The 18,213-nt window shown below is 39.9% G+C and overlaps 1 protein-coding gene across 3 annotated transcripts in view; it reads left to right on the top strand.

Annotated features, from left to right (window-relative positions):
• The first annotated feature begins 2,365 nt into the window (after nucleotides 1–2,365).
• RBM25 (RNA binding motif protein 25) overlaps nucleotides 2,366–18,213 on the top strand; it is a 33,081-nt gene continuing 17,233 nt past the window's right edge. For 2 of the 3 annotated variants that reach the window (XM_042864030.1, XM_042864014.1), the window contains exons 1-7: nucleotides 2,366–2,463; nucleotides 8,964–9,084; nucleotides 12,127–12,176; nucleotides 13,192–13,362; nucleotides 13,667–13,724; nucleotides 14,711–14,871; nucleotides 17,968–18,150. In XM_042864030.1, the coding sequence (XP_042719964.1) occupies nucleotides 8,979–9,084; nucleotides 12,127–12,176; nucleotides 13,192–13,362; nucleotides 13,667–13,724; nucleotides 14,711–14,871; nucleotides 17,968–18,150 (729 nt within the window). In that variant the 5' untranslated portion in view covers nucleotides 2,366–2,463; nucleotides 8,964–8,978. Of the gene's footprint in view, nucleotides 2,464–2,892; nucleotides 2,912–8,963; nucleotides 9,085–12,126; nucleotides 12,177–13,191; nucleotides 13,363–13,666; nucleotides 13,725–14,710; nucleotides 14,872–17,967; nucleotides 18,151–18,213 lie in introns of those variants that run through there. The other variant, XM_042864022.1, reaches the window with a different exon arrangement.

Raw genomic sequence — 18,213 nt, 5'->3', positions numbered from 1 at the left:
AATTAAAGGCTACATTTATTTAAAAACATTTTGAAAAGAAAAAAAAAGAAGAAGAAAAAGAAAAAGAAAAAGAAAAAGAAAAAGTTGCACAAAGAAACTTTCTACATTTTCAACAGTATTTTAATGCCTAGGCCTCAGTTTCTACATGGCATACTTTCTGAATAGAGCTTAAATGTTCTGCCCCCATTTTTTTTTTCTAATTCTCCCTTAGAAAAACTGCAGCACTACCCTCTGCCTGGAATAGGAAGTGTACGCAGTATTTCTGTACATAGCCCAAGCTGTGTTCCTCTGCCACAGTCAGGTTTTCGGCTGTGCCTTAAACAGACAGGCAGTGATGATCTCAAATCCCAAAGCCTGTACTCTTATACCAGTACATCACCACAGTGGATCTTGTTTACCCAATGATTTTGGAACTGTGCACCCATAAAATATTTAAAATGTTGCACAGATGAAAAACAATCTGACCTTTTTACCCTGAGAAACCACCTGGTATGTTTGGAGTGATCTCTTACACCTGAAATCCAAAACAATCTGCTGACATAAATAGTCCCTATTTATTTTCAGTCTAAATCTTTGAAGGTCCATACTGGACCTTTTTTGACTGACTTGAGAATAAAATTCTGAAGTCAGCAGTGATGAAGGAAACCAAGTGAACTGGGATCAGTAACTGGAATACAGCATCTCGATTTCACGACTGAAAGGTAAAAAAACAGCACAGATAGACTTAAGTGCAAAATTTTGAAATTCGGGAGTAGAAAGAATAGAGATCTGGAAGTAATTATTTTTATTGGATACTTTCTTGATTATGAAGGGAATTGGAGGCAAATGTTGATAATTTGTATAAGTACACATTGCACATTGGTAACTTTCTCCAGCTAAACAACTATGGATGAATATCTACATGATGAAAGCTATTGTCTCAGACTGAAACTGTTATCTACTTGAATTTGGATTTCACATTTTTCATGCAGATAACAATTTCTACCTGAGACAACTGCATAGAAACTGGAAACTCAGAATGTTTTTTTTTTTCCTCGTTCTCCTCCAAGCTGAAAAATGAGTGCCGTTTTTACCTACATTCCTTTAAATATTTTTAGATTATCCAAAAGATTAATAGCAGTCAGTATTGACTAAATTCTGTTAGTTGAAGGAATATATGTAGGACATACATATGAGCTGTACTTAATAGAGCAAAGATGCTATTCTCAAAGAAGAAGGAATTTAATTGAATCTTGAAGTACTTTGTAAAGCTGAGATCTCTACCCTTGCACATGAACGCTTGTAAAGCAAGGTAACAAGATGTACCTGTTCCAGTTCAGTTGTTGTCTGCTCAGTAGCAGGTATGAAATCAGTTGGGTAGATTTCATCTCCTTGGTATTGAAGAAATCAGTAGTTTCTGTGCTGTTTTCAGGTGGAGGAGATGGTTTGTCATTACATGTTCCTTTGAGCATTTTTCTTTATATGGTATGTGTGAGCAGTGGGAACACATGGTACAGAGATAACAGGACTTTCTCCTTAGCCAATCCAAAGGTTCACACGGGCTTATGTTTTGACCCACATTGTAATCACCTTCCAGACTGCCTTTCTTCCATTCACAGCTGCTTGCTCTTTCCATGTGCAACCACCTGCGTCAGCAGCTGCATGATCTGGAGGGGAGGTGTACAATTTTAAGTTTTCTAATGCAGTTTGAATGTGGGAGGTAAGTCGGGAAAATCCACCAGACAAGCCGAGTTGCCATACAGCACAGAGACTTTTTTTTTCTTTTTATCGAGAATACAGCATCCTAGAGCACCTGCTCTTTGTGCTCGTTATAAATCTTTTCAGGTGAGGTACAGCCTTCCATATATCGTTACGCCTACGTACTTCGTAAGACTGCTTTTCTTTGCAGGCCCCTAACGTTGGCTACACCGTAACGCACCCAAAACGCGCGCCCACGGGTGCAGCCGGCACGACCGCCGTCACGCCTCGCTCACAGCCGAGCGCGGAAGCTCGCAAATGGCGGTTCCCGCCGGCGGAAGCTCTCGGGACCTCGAAGCGCCTCTGCCTGACCTCAAGATGGCAGAGCTCCACGCTAGGTCAGGCCGCCGCGGTGCCAACCCCTTAGCAAAGATGGCGACCGCACAGGCGCCGTTTCCCTCACGCCGACCTTCTAGCCACTGCATCTCTGTGGTTAGGCGCCTCGCTATCTAGGCCCGGAAGGAGGGGGCGCTCTGGCGAGCCCGTCTCTATTGTGGAGAGGCGCGGTGCAGGTCGGGCCAGTGCCGGAAGGGGAGGGTCACATGACCCCGCGCAGCGCGGCGGAGGCGGCTCGGCGCGGTGTGCTCGCGGCCTAGCGGCGCCTCGGGCCCTCCAGCCCGGCCTCCGGCGGCCTAGCGGCTTCTCCCCGCGCCATCCCAGGCCCGCGCCTCTCGGAGGGGCCGCGGCGGCACTCCGAACGCGGCTCCTGCCCCACAGCGAGGGAGGGTGAGCGACATGGGGCCGCGGCGGCCGGAAGGGGGTGGGAAGGTGGTGGCGGCGCCTCGGCCGCCCGCTGAGAGGAGGCGCCTCCGGGGCCGGGCCTGACTCGCGCCGCCGCGCTGCCCTTCTGCTCTTTGGACCGCGGCCGCTCCTCGGCGGGAAGGCGGCGCGGGTCCGGCACCGAGGTTGGGAACGAGAGCGGCCTCGTGGAGGCGCTCGCGGAGCGGCGGCGGGGCCCTTCGTTTCCTCTCCCGCCCAGGAGGCGTGCGGGGCCTTCCGTCCCCCGCGGCCGCGGCGGGACCGCCGGCCCGGCGGAAGGCGAGAGGGAGCGAGCCCGTGGCTGCGCCCGAAGGTGCCCCCGGCCCGCTCCTGGCCGCCCCGGTCCACTGTGGCTTCGTTCGTCGGTGCCACTTCGTGCGAGAAAGCGCTTTTCGGCGGCGTCGCGGCACGGAGGGTAACGTCCCGAGCGCGGCCCGTGGCGGTCATCTCACCGCACGTGTCAGCCTGTGCTCGAGACAAGCGGGCTGAGCCCGTGATACCACCTGTGTTGTGCAGATAGGCGCGTTCTTTTCATGTTTAGTTTTTTTTTTTTTTCCTTCCTTAGTGGGGAAAGCCCTTCTTCTGCCTGAAGTTTGACTGTTTTGTTCGTGTTTGTTTCTCTTTTTTGTTTATTAAAATGCAGACTAGCAACATCCTGAACAGAACTAGTTTTTTTTTTTGTTTTTTTTTTTTTTAAGTGACAGATCTTACATGGCCTCACAGGAAATAGAATCTTAAACTTCTGTCGTTCTTGGTCTGTTCTACTTAAGATGACTGCACACAGATCTTTATTTATTCGTGTGTAAAGTGGCAAGGCATTGCTACTGGTATTGCATCAGCGTTTACCAAAGGTGGCCCAGAACAGCTTGAGTAGGGAAGCACTGGCTGTTTTCTTCCTTCTCCTGTGGAGGAGCTGCTTTGCACGCTGCTTCACATTTCTCACTTCTGTCTCTTAACGTTCCCTTACGCGTAGCAATGTCCCAGCCTTGTTTGTCTTTTGGGAACAGTCAATAGCAAAGTGAAGATGGAAGGCCATTTATTTTACTGACAAGAGCTTAATACGAGCTCAGAATTAAAAATGAAATCCAAGGTTAAAAATTCTGATGGTGTGATTAGTAGAGCTCTGGGTAAGGAGCTTTCAGACTGAGGCTTTGTTTCAGGTAAGCAAGTTGCTTTTTCAGTTTGTATTTTACAGTAATTTGGTTTCCAACTTAACGTATTACAGTGATCTTTTTATATCATTTCCAGTGCACAGGCTTACGCAAGTACTAGTTTTGTTTGGAAACAAATATTGAGAGAAAAGAAATATAGTGATTTTCTAACTTGACATGTCTGTTACATTTTCCACTGATGCATTGCTTAGCCTCAAGGTAATTTTGGAGAAAACTGTAAAGCTTTATAAGAAAGTGCTGAGCATCATCACTTAAAGAATCTGATAGCTTGAAGGAAGGGAGCCTTCATTTTTAGGGACCTTTCTGAGATGCAGTAATATAGGCAGTATTTCCGATGAGTGACGAACTGTTAAAGTTCATTTTTATTTTGGAATTATTTTTATGATGGAGTGGCTTAAAAGTCCACACCGTGTGAAGACTGATGTTAGAAGTGGAAGTTAGTGCGGAAGTAGTGACTTCAGTAGGCTGGTTTGCTGTGTATGTTTTCTCCAGTTGTTTTTGAAAGTGTGCTGCTCAGCTCCACCTGTCCTGCCATAAAATGTGTAAAATACTTTGTTATAAATTTACACGCAGGCAGCAACACAGAGTAGAGAATAGAAAAAAAAATTGTATAGGAATGTTCGGTGAAACATTGGGGTCAAATACCTTAGTGACTCAGGGTGTTACTACGTAGCATGCTGTTATGCAACAAGCCTGGATTTTGTCACGGCTCTCTTAATCATCTGGAAGTTAAGATTTTAATCAAAGCTGGACTTTGTTTAAATTTCTTTAGGCATGTTTTTTGTTTACTATCCCCCTGTTTGAGGGATTAGGCAGTATCTCGGTATGACTTGGTGTAAAGTCTTGAAGTGCATTAATTTTGTTTTTGCTTTATTTAGGATTTCTGTGATTGATTTTAGCTTTGTTTAGTTGGTAGTCAAACAGTAGATGTTACAACTATTTCATGAGGAGCAACTTCTGAAAGCAATGAAAATATTTTACAGGTTTTCAATGAAAGTGATGATGTGTTAACACAGTTATAAACACTAGGGAGGTGAATTGTGTGCTGGGTGAAATTAAGATGCTGCTGAGCAGGTGGTACAGCTGCCACTTCTAAATGCAGTAGTTGCCAGTGTCTTTCACTAAACTTGTGTTCAGCATATGATGTATCTCCTCACTCTCTTACCAGAAAAAAATAGAAGAAACCAGAAATATGTTTAAAAAAATGCTATATTTAAAAAAAATATATGTTTGCAATGCTATCTACTTGTGGTTACTCTCCTTTTATCAGCAAATTTAGGAGTTACAGATAATGCATGGGGCAGCAGTACTTGAATGATAGCGACTCTTGTTTCACGGTACCTCTGAGCTCTGTGTAGCCCCGGACAGAAGCCCGGCATAGCCCCAGTCCTCTGCCCTGGACATTTCATTGCATGCCTCAGAGCTGGCATGTGGCTGCCCAGCAGAGCTCAGGCTCATGGGCAGAACACTCAGAATTAATAAGTCTCAGGAGGTTTTACCAAACCTTTGGACCATGAGGGCATTTTTGCACTCTGTGTTTCAGAAGGTTGGTGCTGTGGACTGCAGTCAGTGTGTGGTTCCATCAGGACTCAGTAACTGGAAGAGCACTGAATGAAAGCAGCTGAGCTCCTTCTGGAGCACTGTAGCTGTGCTTGTGTAGAGCCTGCCTTAGTTAAGGAGCCAGGCAGGATTTTATCTGGGTCTGCTTAGAGTAAGCTCAGATGTTTTGCTGTCCACGGCATTGTTAATTTGCAGCTTATAAAAATTGTCCAAGTGTAACAGAGTGCTGCTACATTACTTTGTTAACTGAGATCAGGAGTGTGCTGTTTGAATAAGACTCACAATCGTCTTCACTTGGGAAGCCTTTTGTCATATCACCTTATACCATAGTAGTGAATGAACTGTATTCTTTCCATATGAAAACATATTGAAAACTTACATTTTCACCTGCAGTTTTTTGGACCTCCTCAAAGTGTAGTGGGAGCTTTGAGGTCTCAGCTCCATCTAACCTAGCAGACCCCGTGTTGTAGTGCCCTTCTTGCTGATGCAAGATTCATATAAATTGATGTCTCCCTTAAAGTGCTGCTGCTTCTTCATAGTTGTTTTATACACCTGACTTTACATGAGCTCATACCTCTGTAAGTCAACCAAGATTTTAAGGATTCCAAGACTTCAATTCCTTACTTGAATATTTTAATATTTTAGAGGAAATGTGAAGGTCACCACAGAAAGTACACCAGGCAGTGGTAACTGTGCTGTGCCTGTGGGGTTTAGGACAGTCTCTAAGAGAGAGGTACTGAGATTTGTACCACTGCTCTCCCTGGATCTAGCTTGGAGTCTCATTCCATGCTCAAGCCATAGCTTGTAGTTCCTTATGAACGCAAGTCTCCTCTACATGCTGGAGCAGAATATGTAGCCCTTGTGCTGCAGCTATTTGCAGCGAAAATGTGCTTCTTCCTTCCCTTCGTTACAGCTTCTTGTCTGCTGCAAGAGTTAGGTTACATCTTATTCTCACATCTGGATCTCTTGTGTCTTCAATGAGCAGTTTAAGTCTTGGTTCCCACTGAGTCACAAAGTTTTTCCAATGGAATCTGAACTAAGTTGTTTTGTCTGCTGATTTCATGTTAGTGGGTACATAACAGCAGCAGGAAACAGGCCAAGGTTTTCTCTGCATCAGTGTCCCAGGCAGCAGAGGTGCTAGCAGTGGATCATGCAAGATTTAAGGCAGCAGCAGAATGTCTTGCTAGCTGTTGTCAAAATAACCATACAGATATTGGGGGGGGAAAAAGAGTGCTTCAAGTAAAATGAAACCCTGCAGACAACTGTATGTTTCGCATCCACCTGACTAGGTGACTGAAAGACTACATTTGATCTCTGCTTGCTGCTGTTACTTTTGTGTAGTAATAATTACTTGTCTGTCTCTTTGCTTTTTGATTTCAGTAAAAACTTGAAGAAAAAGCCCTCTGCCTGTGCACATGGGAGATGTCCATTAAGCTCAGTACATTTCAGCACTTCTTAATTCAAAGAACTTTTTCACTTCTTATTCCCTAGGCTTTTTTATGCTTCCCTAAAATGGTGTCTTAAATAAAGTGCTTATTAGAGCAAGAAGAGGGACTGCACCTACTGGCAGCTTGGAAAATTCCTTTCTCAGTTATTTTTGTTTGTTTAGCAGACCTCTCATTTATGTCCTGTGGACCTCAAATTGCATAACTTTACTGTGGCCACTTTGGAATGTCTGACCAGCAAGATAATTACTCTGGCATCCTGTTCCAAAACTGCTTTGAATTTTTGTCTAGTTCCCTATCAACTGAAATATAGATAAACACTAAGGACAAGGATGGGCCTTGAAGATCCTAATTTCCTGCCTTTCTGGGACTCTTGACAGATTTTGCTGTTTTATTTGCTGTTCTTGTTGAAACAGCATAGTGTAGTGATACAAAGATGAATAGTATGGGAGTTCTAGACTGTTCCATGCCATCCAAGCTTCACATTATAGAGGAGAACCTGCTGGCACGTAGACTCTTCAGTCTATAAACAACATTTTCACATTGTATGGAATGTGGAGGAAAGATTTGCCATCTTGTTTCTTACCTTCTCGTACCATCTTAGAGACCTTGTGTAAAAGGAGTGTGTCTTTTCTCTTGGTGTGATGCAGATGAATGCTTTCTGGGGCCAATTAATGAATGCAGTCATTGCAAACCTCTTGTGGCTGAAGCAATACATCTTCAGGCAAATTGTGCTATGGGGTCACAGGTGTGCTCTTGTGCTCGAATAAATAATTTCTGCAGTTCCAAAGATATGAGCAAGAACATCCAGGTTTCTCTCAAGTCTTCTCCAGTAGGCTGTATGCACTTGTCCCTCACAGCTGTTTATCAGCTCTTTGGGAATGTGGTTTTGCTACAGGGTTATCTTCTTTTTGAGCTCTTTTAATTGCATCTGCTATTATGGTAAAGTACTGATACTAGCTCTTACTTCTACTATTTAAGATTATCATTAGGCACTTGCTCTTTATACATGTGTGAAGTCACGTTTGTATCTAGCAAACTCATCTCCTGGTTTGTGTTCAGTGATAGGAAACCAGGTATGCATCATCCCATCTACAGATCTGCTTTAGTTATCAGCATTTTGTTCATTGTAATTCTTGTTCTCAAGGCCTTCTGTCATTGGTTCTGACTTGCGTTTGCCTGTTTGGAATACAAACTGCACTGCAGCCTACAGTACTGCTCAGTCTTTTAGGTAACATAGATGTGTACATGGGAAGCTCGCTGGGCTCTTATCTGCTACTCTTCATGACTTCTGTGTATATAATCCAGGGCATTTGAAGTTTCAGAGCTTCCTCTGCATGGTATGGATGTCCCTATGTGCTCATGACAAAATACAGGCATGAGAAGTTACTGCTGAGTAATTTAGTGTGTTTTAACAAGGGTAGCGACAGAGATTTAAACTGTATGACCAGCTGTGGGTGTCGGCAACCAGTGCTCCTTCTGGTCTTCAGGAGTGAAAGCCAAGACTTAACTGTGTAAGGTTGCTGGTTAAATATTGGAAGCGAGAGCATTGGTTTTGCTAAGAGTGATCTTGCGTCTTACTGGGTGGTGTCTGTTGTAGGGTCAGTAATATCTGTGTAACAGTAACTGTCTGAGTAGAAAAACAATGTTAAATGTTCTATTCTCTATGATAGCACATTGGCCCTCGGCTCCCAGGCTATCCTCCATGATGAACTCTAAAAGGTCTGTGAGCTGGGAAGTTACAAATAGATCAGAGGACCTTCTTCCAAGTGTTTAACTGCCTCCATTCTGGAGCCTGGGGTTTTCTCCAGTGTCTGTGTTGTTACCTTCAATTCCTGTCGGTGCTGTACCTGAGGATTCCCCAGTTCTTTCTATGAAATTGTGCTGTGGTTGTATTGTGTATGATCGTTTCTTGTTCTGGAGAACTACTTGCCTTATTGAAGAGGGCATTCCAAGCTTGCTTCTGCTTTTAGATACTGCAAAGAAAAAAAGCTTCATTTTGAAGAAACAGCATGCATGCCATTAAATGCTGTTTAGTTCACATTCTTTGTAAAACATTGGTATGAAGAGGCACATAATGGTTCTGGTGGTTTTTTTTCAGTGCTTTTTTGTTGGTAAAGAATACTTGTATTAGAGGAAACTTTTCCCTAAGTTATTGTTAAAAATAGTTTTAATTTGTAGGTGAATGTCCATATAAAGCTCGAAAGTCATTAGATATGTATCATTTGTACTGCTTTTGTGATTTATCTTGACCAACTAATACAATTTTCCTTTGCTGTCCTTTTGACAGATTGCTTCTGTAAGAATGTCTTTCCCACCTCATTTGAATCGCCCTCCAATGGGAATCCCAACTCTTCCCCCTGGGATTCCACCTCCACAGTTTCCTGGCTTTCCTCCACCTGTGCCTCCTGGTAAGTTGGTAGTATATGAAGCTGTTGCAGAAAGAAATTCCCGATTGTTATAAGCTGCTATTTTCCAGAAGTTACTGTGTTTAATTGTATTTCAGTAACATTGATTTGTGTGCATTGCAATCGTGTCTCTAGTTTAGCTACACAATGTGGCAGGTGCACAAACTCTGTTTGGTCTGCACTGTCTGCTTACTTCTGACCAGAAATCAATCTGATAGATGTAATACCGGTTTTACTGGTATTTTACTGTTCTTTTGTTTAAACCTGAAGCTAGATTGTCATTTTTGTTAGGTGTTTTAAGAGTCACTTCTTTGGCAGTGTGCAGGTTTTGACTACTTTCAAATAAGCCATTGTAATAGCTTTTGGAAGCACTTGTCTACACCAAATATGCACAGTGTGAAAATATAGGAATAACTTTCAGAGAAGCTTCACCTTCTTACGTTGTTTTCTGTTTTTTTTTCTTATAAATCCACCTCAGAAATATCATTTCTTTGTGTTTTCTTCTTACATACTTTCTTCCACACGTCTTGCTATCTTAGTTGTGTTGCTCATTCCTTAGAATCTTCCCAAAACTAATTCTATTTTTTTTTTCCTTCTTCATCTTCAAGGTCAGTTTTTCCTTTTTGATGAGTGTGTTTGTTGAAACTTTAATTTATGATCTGGGACCACCTTTTAATTTTTTCTATATGTTGCCAGTATAGATAACAGTGTCAGGAGTCTGGACAGGGGGGTGTAGAGAGGAATACTTCAGAGAATTATCCCTTTAAAATTCATAACAGAAAGGCAACAGAAAATAATTTCTGTCTGTATGGTCTTGAGCTGTGTTGTGCACAAGTTTCTAGACAATAAAGGCTTTCAAAAACCAGATGGCTGAATGCAGAAATGGTTTGTGCACGCTCATTCATCGTGATAGGCCTTACTAATGGGTTGGTTCTTTTTTTTTTCTTCTTCCTCTTATATCCACGAGATTCTGTTTTTTTGCTAAAGGTAGAGTTGTTGATTAGTCAACATCAAAGACTTCAGGCTGAATTTTAAAACTGTACCTCTTATCTTTATTAGTTTTGATTTATGTAGTTTTGTATGAAAAATCAGATGCTTTTAAAAACAGCTTTCTGAAAAATATTTTACATTTCTGTTCTAAACACTTGCTTCTTAACATACACAGTTTATGCACAATTTTTATGCAGTTGCTATTTGAATTTTTATAAAAATTGTCTTGTTTTCAGTACTAATAATCCAAATAGACTGTGAATTGGAGGAGCCTGGTTTTAGGAGGGAGCTTAATTTTTCTCTTTGCAGTAGAAGTATGACTTGCTTACCTGTTGAGTTAGCATCATAGAATCACAGAACGGCCTGGGTTGAAAAGGGTCGCAATAATCATCCAGTTTCAACCCCTCTGCTATGTGCAGGGTTGCCAGCCACCAGACCAGGCTGCCCAGAGCCACATCCAGCCTGGTCTCGAATGCCTCCAGGGATGGGGCATCCACTGCCTCCTTGGGCAACCTGTTCCAGTGTGTCACCACCTCCTAAACCTCTTCTGCCTCTTAAAAGATATGAACTTAATTTCTCAGCCTAAGTGTATGAATAGACTTGAAAATGCCACCGTGACCTTTTGGAAGTCTACTCTAAAGTTATTCCATGTGTAAAATTGCAATTAAAATAGGTTTAACTAAGTGCTCAGCAACAACAAAAAAAATTAATTATCCAACTGTAAAAGTAAGTCTGCTAGAACAGTGTGCTTGTTCAAAAATGAAGGCGGGAAGAGTGTTTTGCATTTCCACTCGCATTTCCATCTTGAAATGTGAAAGACTCAAAAGGGAGGTGATTTAGTATTTCTTGTCTGCTGTGAAAATCAGGTACGAGTTATAAAGCTTAAATGTCTTTCCATAGATAAGAAACGTTCTTTGAGGTCACATCAGCAGGCCATATGGCCAGATATTTTGTCTGAGCTGTGGAATTAGATGTATGCATGTACCTGTCTGCTTTTCATGTCTGAAACTGAAGTCTCCACAACTGATAAATTGAGGATGTTAGAGTGTCATCTTTTTGCACTTCCTTTGTCTGCTTCTGGTCTCAACCATTCTTCAGCATTTTTATGCTTTTTGAACATGTTAATACTGTCTTGACTGTCACTTCTTGTTCCAAATTCCAGCAGGTCATTACCAGCTGTGTAAAAGTGCTACTTCCTTATTATGTCTGTTGTTAAACCCCCTATCCTCCTGAATTGTGAGCATTTAGCAAATGGCATTTTTTGGTCTTTCTCATCACGTTCCATGCAAGCCTTTACATTTGGAGTATCTCAGAGAGTAAATTCTTTCCTTGCCAAGAAGCTGCTTCAAAACTCAAGTCAGGTATTTGCTCTTCTCTGAGCAGTTGGTATGTAAAGGTAAACAGCATTTATTATGACTAGGTATTAGCTAAGATGATAGTGTTTAAAGCCATCAGTGAGTATTGTGGGGGATAGAAGGATATTGCATATAATTTCACACTGTTAAATAGTGGTGTTAATTAGAATTTAAAGGACTTAAGCTCAATAATTAATAAGATAGTGTGCTTCTGAATTGTTTTGTTTTATTTTTTTTGATGCAACCTTTATTAAGCTATTTCATAAACAATAAAGAATGCCAGCAGGCTTCATGCTATTGAACCTCAGCCCCAAACAGTATGAAGTATTGATTATGTTGTTGGAACTGAGCAAGTAAGGAATGAGATTACTTTTGGACTTAGGATGCTTTTTTGTCTATAGAATTCTCAACCTCATTAATCTTCTTGAGCTATTGCTGTTTGAATATGCTTTTAAAATATGTTTGTTTGTGAAGAACGAGGCTAAAATGAGAATGTGTTAAAAGTGGTCAGGACATTCATGCTCTGCAAGTGTGCAAAGGCAGTGCTTGAGTGCTTAAGGAATTACTGGTAATCAATACTCTAAAATTCTCATGTCACCAAAATTGCTGTCTGGTTTAGTAATCATGACTGCAAGCAATTCATCTGTGTTTATCAGTATTCTTAACTGGACAGATTAATATTATGTCTTGTCTTTCTCAGGGACCCCCATGATTCCTGTGCCGATGGGCATTATGGCTCCTGCTCCAACTGTAAGTGTTACATGAGGATGAGTTTCATGCATAGATTTCAACAGGTTTTTTTTTGTCTTCTGAACTATTTCATTAAAAAGACATACTGCAAAAGGAAGTTTTTAATCTTTATTTCAATTATTGTGCTAATTAAAGTATAAAAGCTATTTATTGACCTGTAGGTGAATTAGCATTTTAGTGATTTTGCATAAGAAATCTCCCCAAAATACTGATTTTTTTTTTTTTTTTTTTTTTTTTTTAATAGTTTGCATTATCTGTTAGAGAAAGATATGTTTGTGGTAACCAGTGGTGTTCAGCAGAAAAATGCTGGAACAAATATGTTGTTCACTTTCCTGATAACATTATTGAAGCTGACACATTTAGAAGGACTTTTGAGAGGAGAAGCTCAGTGCATATCTAATCTTACTTTAGTGGAAGATGTGCAGCAGTTTGGAACAGATGTTTGTGTCTGTCTCTGTACAGTTTGTTCTGCAAGTAGTTGCTACTTAACTGAAAGCAACTGGCTATGAGCTGTGTACCTTCCAACTAAACAAGTAGTGTTTATTTGCTCTGAAAGCTTTTAAGACCTGTCATATGTCCACTGAAGCCTTTTGAGACTTAAATCAGAGTTACTGTTCTGCTTGCAGCTTTTTTTTTTTTTTTTAAGCATCCAGCACACTGTTAGGTGCAGTGCTTCAGCTTCCAGTGACTCACGTCACAAATGAGTAATGTGTAAAACAAATGATGTTTAATATTACTGTATGCTCACCATGCGTACTGTAACTTCCAGTAGCCATGTTCAGCTATACCTTTTTTCTGTCTATTTTTACAAAAAATGACATTCTCTTGATGTTGTATGAATATTGAAACATGTAATGTTTATTGTTTACTCGCTGTAAACTTAACCAAGGGTCATATAAAGGGAGAATTTTCAAATTCATGTCTGTCCTGTTTTGTTTTTAAAAATTTAAATAGGGGCAAGGGGGACAAAAACAACAGCAGTGCTTTATTTTATATTCTCTCCTCCTCTTCCTAGGTATTAGTTCCTACCACAGTGTCTATGGTTGGAAAACACTTAGGAGTGAGGAAAGATCACCCTGGCTTAAAGAACAAAGAAAACGATGAAAACAGCGGTCCCACGACCACCGTTTTTGTGGGCAACATTTCTGAGAAGGCCTCGGACATGCTCATACGGCAGCTTCTAGCAGTAAGTGTGGTGGGCTGCCTGTTGATTTAATCCCTGGCTAATAAATAAAGTTGTGAGTAGTGAAGTTGAAACTAAACACAGAGTTGGTCGTACTCCCTGGATTAGCAGTCCAGTGGGTTTGACCTTATAGCTGGTAAATAAGGGAAGAGTAATTTTTTTTTTGCTGTGTGTGTCAGTGAATATAGACATGGCTTGTTTTTAGTAGAGCTTATTCTTTTCACTTATCTTTGTGTGCACCAAGTGTTAGCTTTTTTTTATGTTTCAAACAAAATACTCAAACATATCTTTAATATCTTTAATGCAGAAATGTGGCTTGGTTTTGAGTTGGAAGAGAGTGCAAGGGGCGTCTGGAAAACTTCAAGGTAATGTTCACGCTTTTCAAGATCTCTGATCAAAGTAGTGTTTTTATTACTTGGCAGATTTTGAAATGTTTGACATGCTGTTATTTTAATAGTTATTGTATTTAATATCTTTTAACAGTTCAATATTGTTTTATTCTTCCTCATATAGAGTTAGAGTTTTCTGTCCTTGAAATCAACACAGAGAAAAAAAAAACAAAATTACAAAAGATTAAATGTAAAACTGTATTTGAGGGGACAGTGTTCACTTTTCTGAGACTAAATCAGGTGTTTATAGAGCATTTGAGAGATAGTTACCAGCCCTCACTTAAGTTCCAAGGGAGTGGCAGTGTTCCAGGGCAGTGTTATTAGTAGTCATTTTCATCACTGTGTATCATTCTTAACCTCCTTAACAGGAAGCTTTCCTTATTAAAAGTTTTTCATCCCTATCCCCAGATTGTACTGATTTTGTTTCCCCTATAATCTTTGTCCATTGGATGTATGAAACAATTAGGGCTATTCTTCTGTTAATGTTTTCCTACATTTTTCTATTTTAATATTTCTTATAATTTAATACTATAATAATATATAACAATTGTTTTTTCATCTCTCATATATGATTATTTAATTTTCACAATGTTTTTTTCCCTCACAACTTTCTGTAACTGTTGTGAAATGCTCTAGATTAATGCTGTACTGTTGAATGATGTCCTTGATCTTCAGACAGTTGCAAATCTGAGATGTCTCTTTGTATAGGCTACATTTATTAGCTAAGATCATTTAAAATGCTTTACAAACTATAGTGTTGTGCGTTGCTTTGACTTAATTCATGAGGCTATTCCTTATATCAAAAGTTAATGCAATTAGTTATCTTTCTGTATCTTTGTTTTAAGTAGAGGAGTATCTATGTTCATAGTTTGATTCAAAACATAATACTTGTTTGTTTAAACAAAGATAATTGCCTATAGAGCTTTAACACATTTGCTTCTCATTTTAATCATCCATTTCAGCCTTTGGATTTTGTGAATACAAAGAACCTGAATCCACACTACGGGCACTGAGACTACTCCATGACCTCCAGATAGGAGAGAAGAAACTACTAGTAAAAGTTGATGCAAAGACAAAGGCTCAGCTAGATGAATGGAAAGCAAAGAAAAAGGCCTCTAATGGGGTGTGTATATTATATATGACATCTATTATTTTGACAGGAAGGCAATGTGATGTGCTTTTTAGATCAGGCTGTAAGCTGGTCTGCTAGTTTCTTTTCTTGTCTCTGCCACTAATTCACTTTAGGTTTTTGCCAGAATTGAATTAATGAGTATGAAGATGTAATGAAAGGAAATGAAGTGGAAGCCCTTAATTCACAAGTACTCTTGAAAACTTATACCATGTTTACAACAAATGAGTGAATTAACCCACTTAGAGCTGTTTAAAATTTATTACCCCTTTTAGGTGAACTTACACAACGCTGTAGATTAACACAAAGACAGTTATGTACAAGTTAGCTTTGTTTCACTTTTACAGCCATAGAATCATAAAATATCCTGAGATAGAAGGGACCTGTGAGGATTGAGTCCAACTCCTGACTCTGCACAGGGCAGTCTAAGAATTAAACTGTATATCTACAAGCACTGCCCAAATGCTTCTTTGAGACCGACAGCCTTGGCGTCACGAACACTTGCCTTGGGAGGTTGTTCCAGTGCCTTTTTCATCCTCTCAGTATAACAAATTCTTCCTTTCTTAAATTCCAGTCTAAATTTTCCCCAATGCAGCGTTAAACCATTCTCTTCTGTCCTGTCACCAATGCACAAATGAGCACCTCCCTCTATGCTCCCTCTCACGAAGAAAATATAGACAGCAATGAGGTCATCTGTTAGGTCTTCTGTAAGTTGGAAAAAATCAAATGTCTTCAGTTGAGCCTCTTTGATGATGTCCTGTGATTGCTTCATCACGTTTGTTACCATCCTGTGGACACATTGTGCTGTTTTTTTAAACAGCTTATGTGCAGTAGCTCAAAAGTACACACAGTACTCAAGGTGAGACTGCACCAATGCCGATTGAATTGGGACAGTCCCTACCTTTGAGCAGCTAGCTGTGCTGTCCCTGGTGCACCTCAGGACATAGTTGGCCCCTTTGGCTGCGAGGGCATATTGTTCATCACAGTTGAAGTTAAATCTGCTCGTAGTTATTTATAAAATGCAACTGAATCTATGGAATGAATTAAAGATTAATTCTAAAGTTCAGCTGTACCATGTGGTTCTGTTGCTTCAGTTTTGTTTAAAAATTCTTAAGTTCATGAACTCCAGATTTGTTACTTTGCCAGAGTTTGCAAACTAACTGTCTGTTCTTTCCCTTTTATTGACAAATTTTCTGGAAGAAGTTAATGAAAAGGAAATAAGTTCATAATTCAGTAGATGATGCAGGTATCAGACAGTGGGCAGTCATCTCTCAAATTTCTGTGTTAAAATTAATCTTATCTATTTTTAGCTAAAATAATGCATATTGTGTCACAGGTTGTTGAGCTTGCTCTTAACTATCTTGAAGTACCATAGAGGCCTTAAGATATTCAGTATTTAGAACAATTACTTTCTGTAAAATGAAATTGAATAGGCTCTTGTTTGGGGAAACTCAAATCACATTAGGAAATGAATTTTTAGAAGGTTTAGGTTTGCTAATAAAGGTCTGTGAAGTGAATTGCAAACACACAAGTACTTCTAGTTACTTTTAATGAGATTTTTTTTATGAAAACTAGGCGCATAGTCATCACTTGAAACACTTACTGGTTTTGACTACGTACTCAGTGTGTAGTAATAAATGCAGTAAATGCTCAGTCAAGCAGACTACTAGCAAAATGAGTTTTGAATGAAGTAATACATTAGCTGTGAACCTAGATACAGATTTGTTTGCCCTCTTCCATTCAGACTTCCTTCTTTCCTCTTAGCATCACTTGTAATACTAATGGGTTTAAAACATCAGTGAAGCTTTTGTACAATTAATGAATTTCAGTTTCCGTGAGCTCCTGTGGGTTTTGGGGGCAGTTGATTTAATAAAGTAGAGAGTGCTATTTGCAGCTTTGAAATTTTTTTTTTATGATGATAAGAGTGGGTGCCAGTTTTTTGGAAATGTAGAATTAGTGATACTAGCTCCAAACATCTTTTTCATTGTAGTGCTGTGAAGAAAGACTGAGAATTGCCAAGGAATGTTGATAAAGTATATTTTAATCATACTGCTTGAGGTTCTTTTCATACCATCATTGATACGCAGGTGCTGCATCTTTTCTTCAAAATTTTAAAGAAATCAAACATACACTAATACAGAATTTCTTCAGGGCACATCAAACAAATCTTTATCTAGTTACCTTCTCTACCTGATCACTTCTGCTTCGACCTTTTCAGTTCCACTCTCTGTTATTGCCTTCTAGCTCTTTTCAGTTTGCTCCTCCTTGGCCTGGCATCTCTTAAATCCAAATGAATCTTCCCTTCCCCCCCTCACCCTTAGCTGCTGCTCTAACAATTCTTTTCTCATTCCATTTACCCCCTATTGCTTAGTGACACTCAGCTGGAATCTTGCGTGAGATTCCTTTTTTAAAAAAAAAAGACTGAAGGGATTGAGAGGTGAGCTGTCTTGCTCAGTGTGCAGATTGCTGTTTCACCTTGTTGTATGGAATTTATTAGTTAAATGAATATTATGTTTGTTCCCTTTAGTCACTAAGGTGGAAAGGGGAAAACAGAAGAGAGGAACTGTGTCAGTTCTCTGGAACTAGTCAGCAATGCTAAGAAAATGTTTGCTGTGCAAGGAATACTTATCTAACAAAGTTTATTCAGTATAATTCTCTGTTAATAACTTGCAACTTTAAAGTTATAGGCAGACATTTATATCGCATGGCACCTCAGTAGGTGTTGAGGAACTGATTCTGAAACAGGTTAAAGGTTGTGAAGGAAACAGGGCAGAAGCTTTTGACCATGAGGGGAACTATAATGATTGCCTTTCTATGTGTGCTCTTTTTCCTTAGTCACACACTATCTGTTCTATTTTATTTTGCAATCCTATGTGTGCTCTCAACTGTCATTCTGCAAGTAAAACTGTGATCCTTTTATTACTGCTAGTGTGAAAAGATTTGAGTAAAAATAAAGCAGTTAGTTACTACTTGGAGGTTATTCTAGTAAAAACTGTTTAAATTAATGAGATGACAAAAGTTGAACTTCTAAAGTAAAACTAATGTTATTCTCAATTTGTTGATTCCTGTTACCTTGTTGTTTTTCCTTAGAATTCCAGACCAGAGACTACAAATGATGATGATGAAGCACTGGATGAGGAAACGAAGAGAAGAGATCAGATAATTAAAGGGGCCATTGATGTCTTAATACGAGAATATTCCAGCGAGCTCAATGCCCCCTCCCAGGAATCTGACTCTCACCCCAGGAAGAAGAAAAAGGAAAAGAAGGAGGACGTATGTGTTTTGATTTTGGACAAAGCAGATTTTTCTTCAACTCACCTTTAAATAATGGCCAAA

Source organism: Lagopus leucura, unplaced genomic scaffold, assembly GCF_019238085.1.
Source record: "Lagopus leucura isolate 7727_CA_CO unplaced genomic scaffold, USGS_WTPT01 Super-Scaffold_1, whole genome shotgun sequence".
Classification (NCBI taxonomy): Eukaryota; Metazoa; Chordata; class Aves; order Galliformes; family Phasianidae; genus Lagopus; species Lagopus leucura.
Note: the sequence above shows the minus strand (reverse complement) of the source record. Positions and strands in the feature narration are given on the sequence as shown.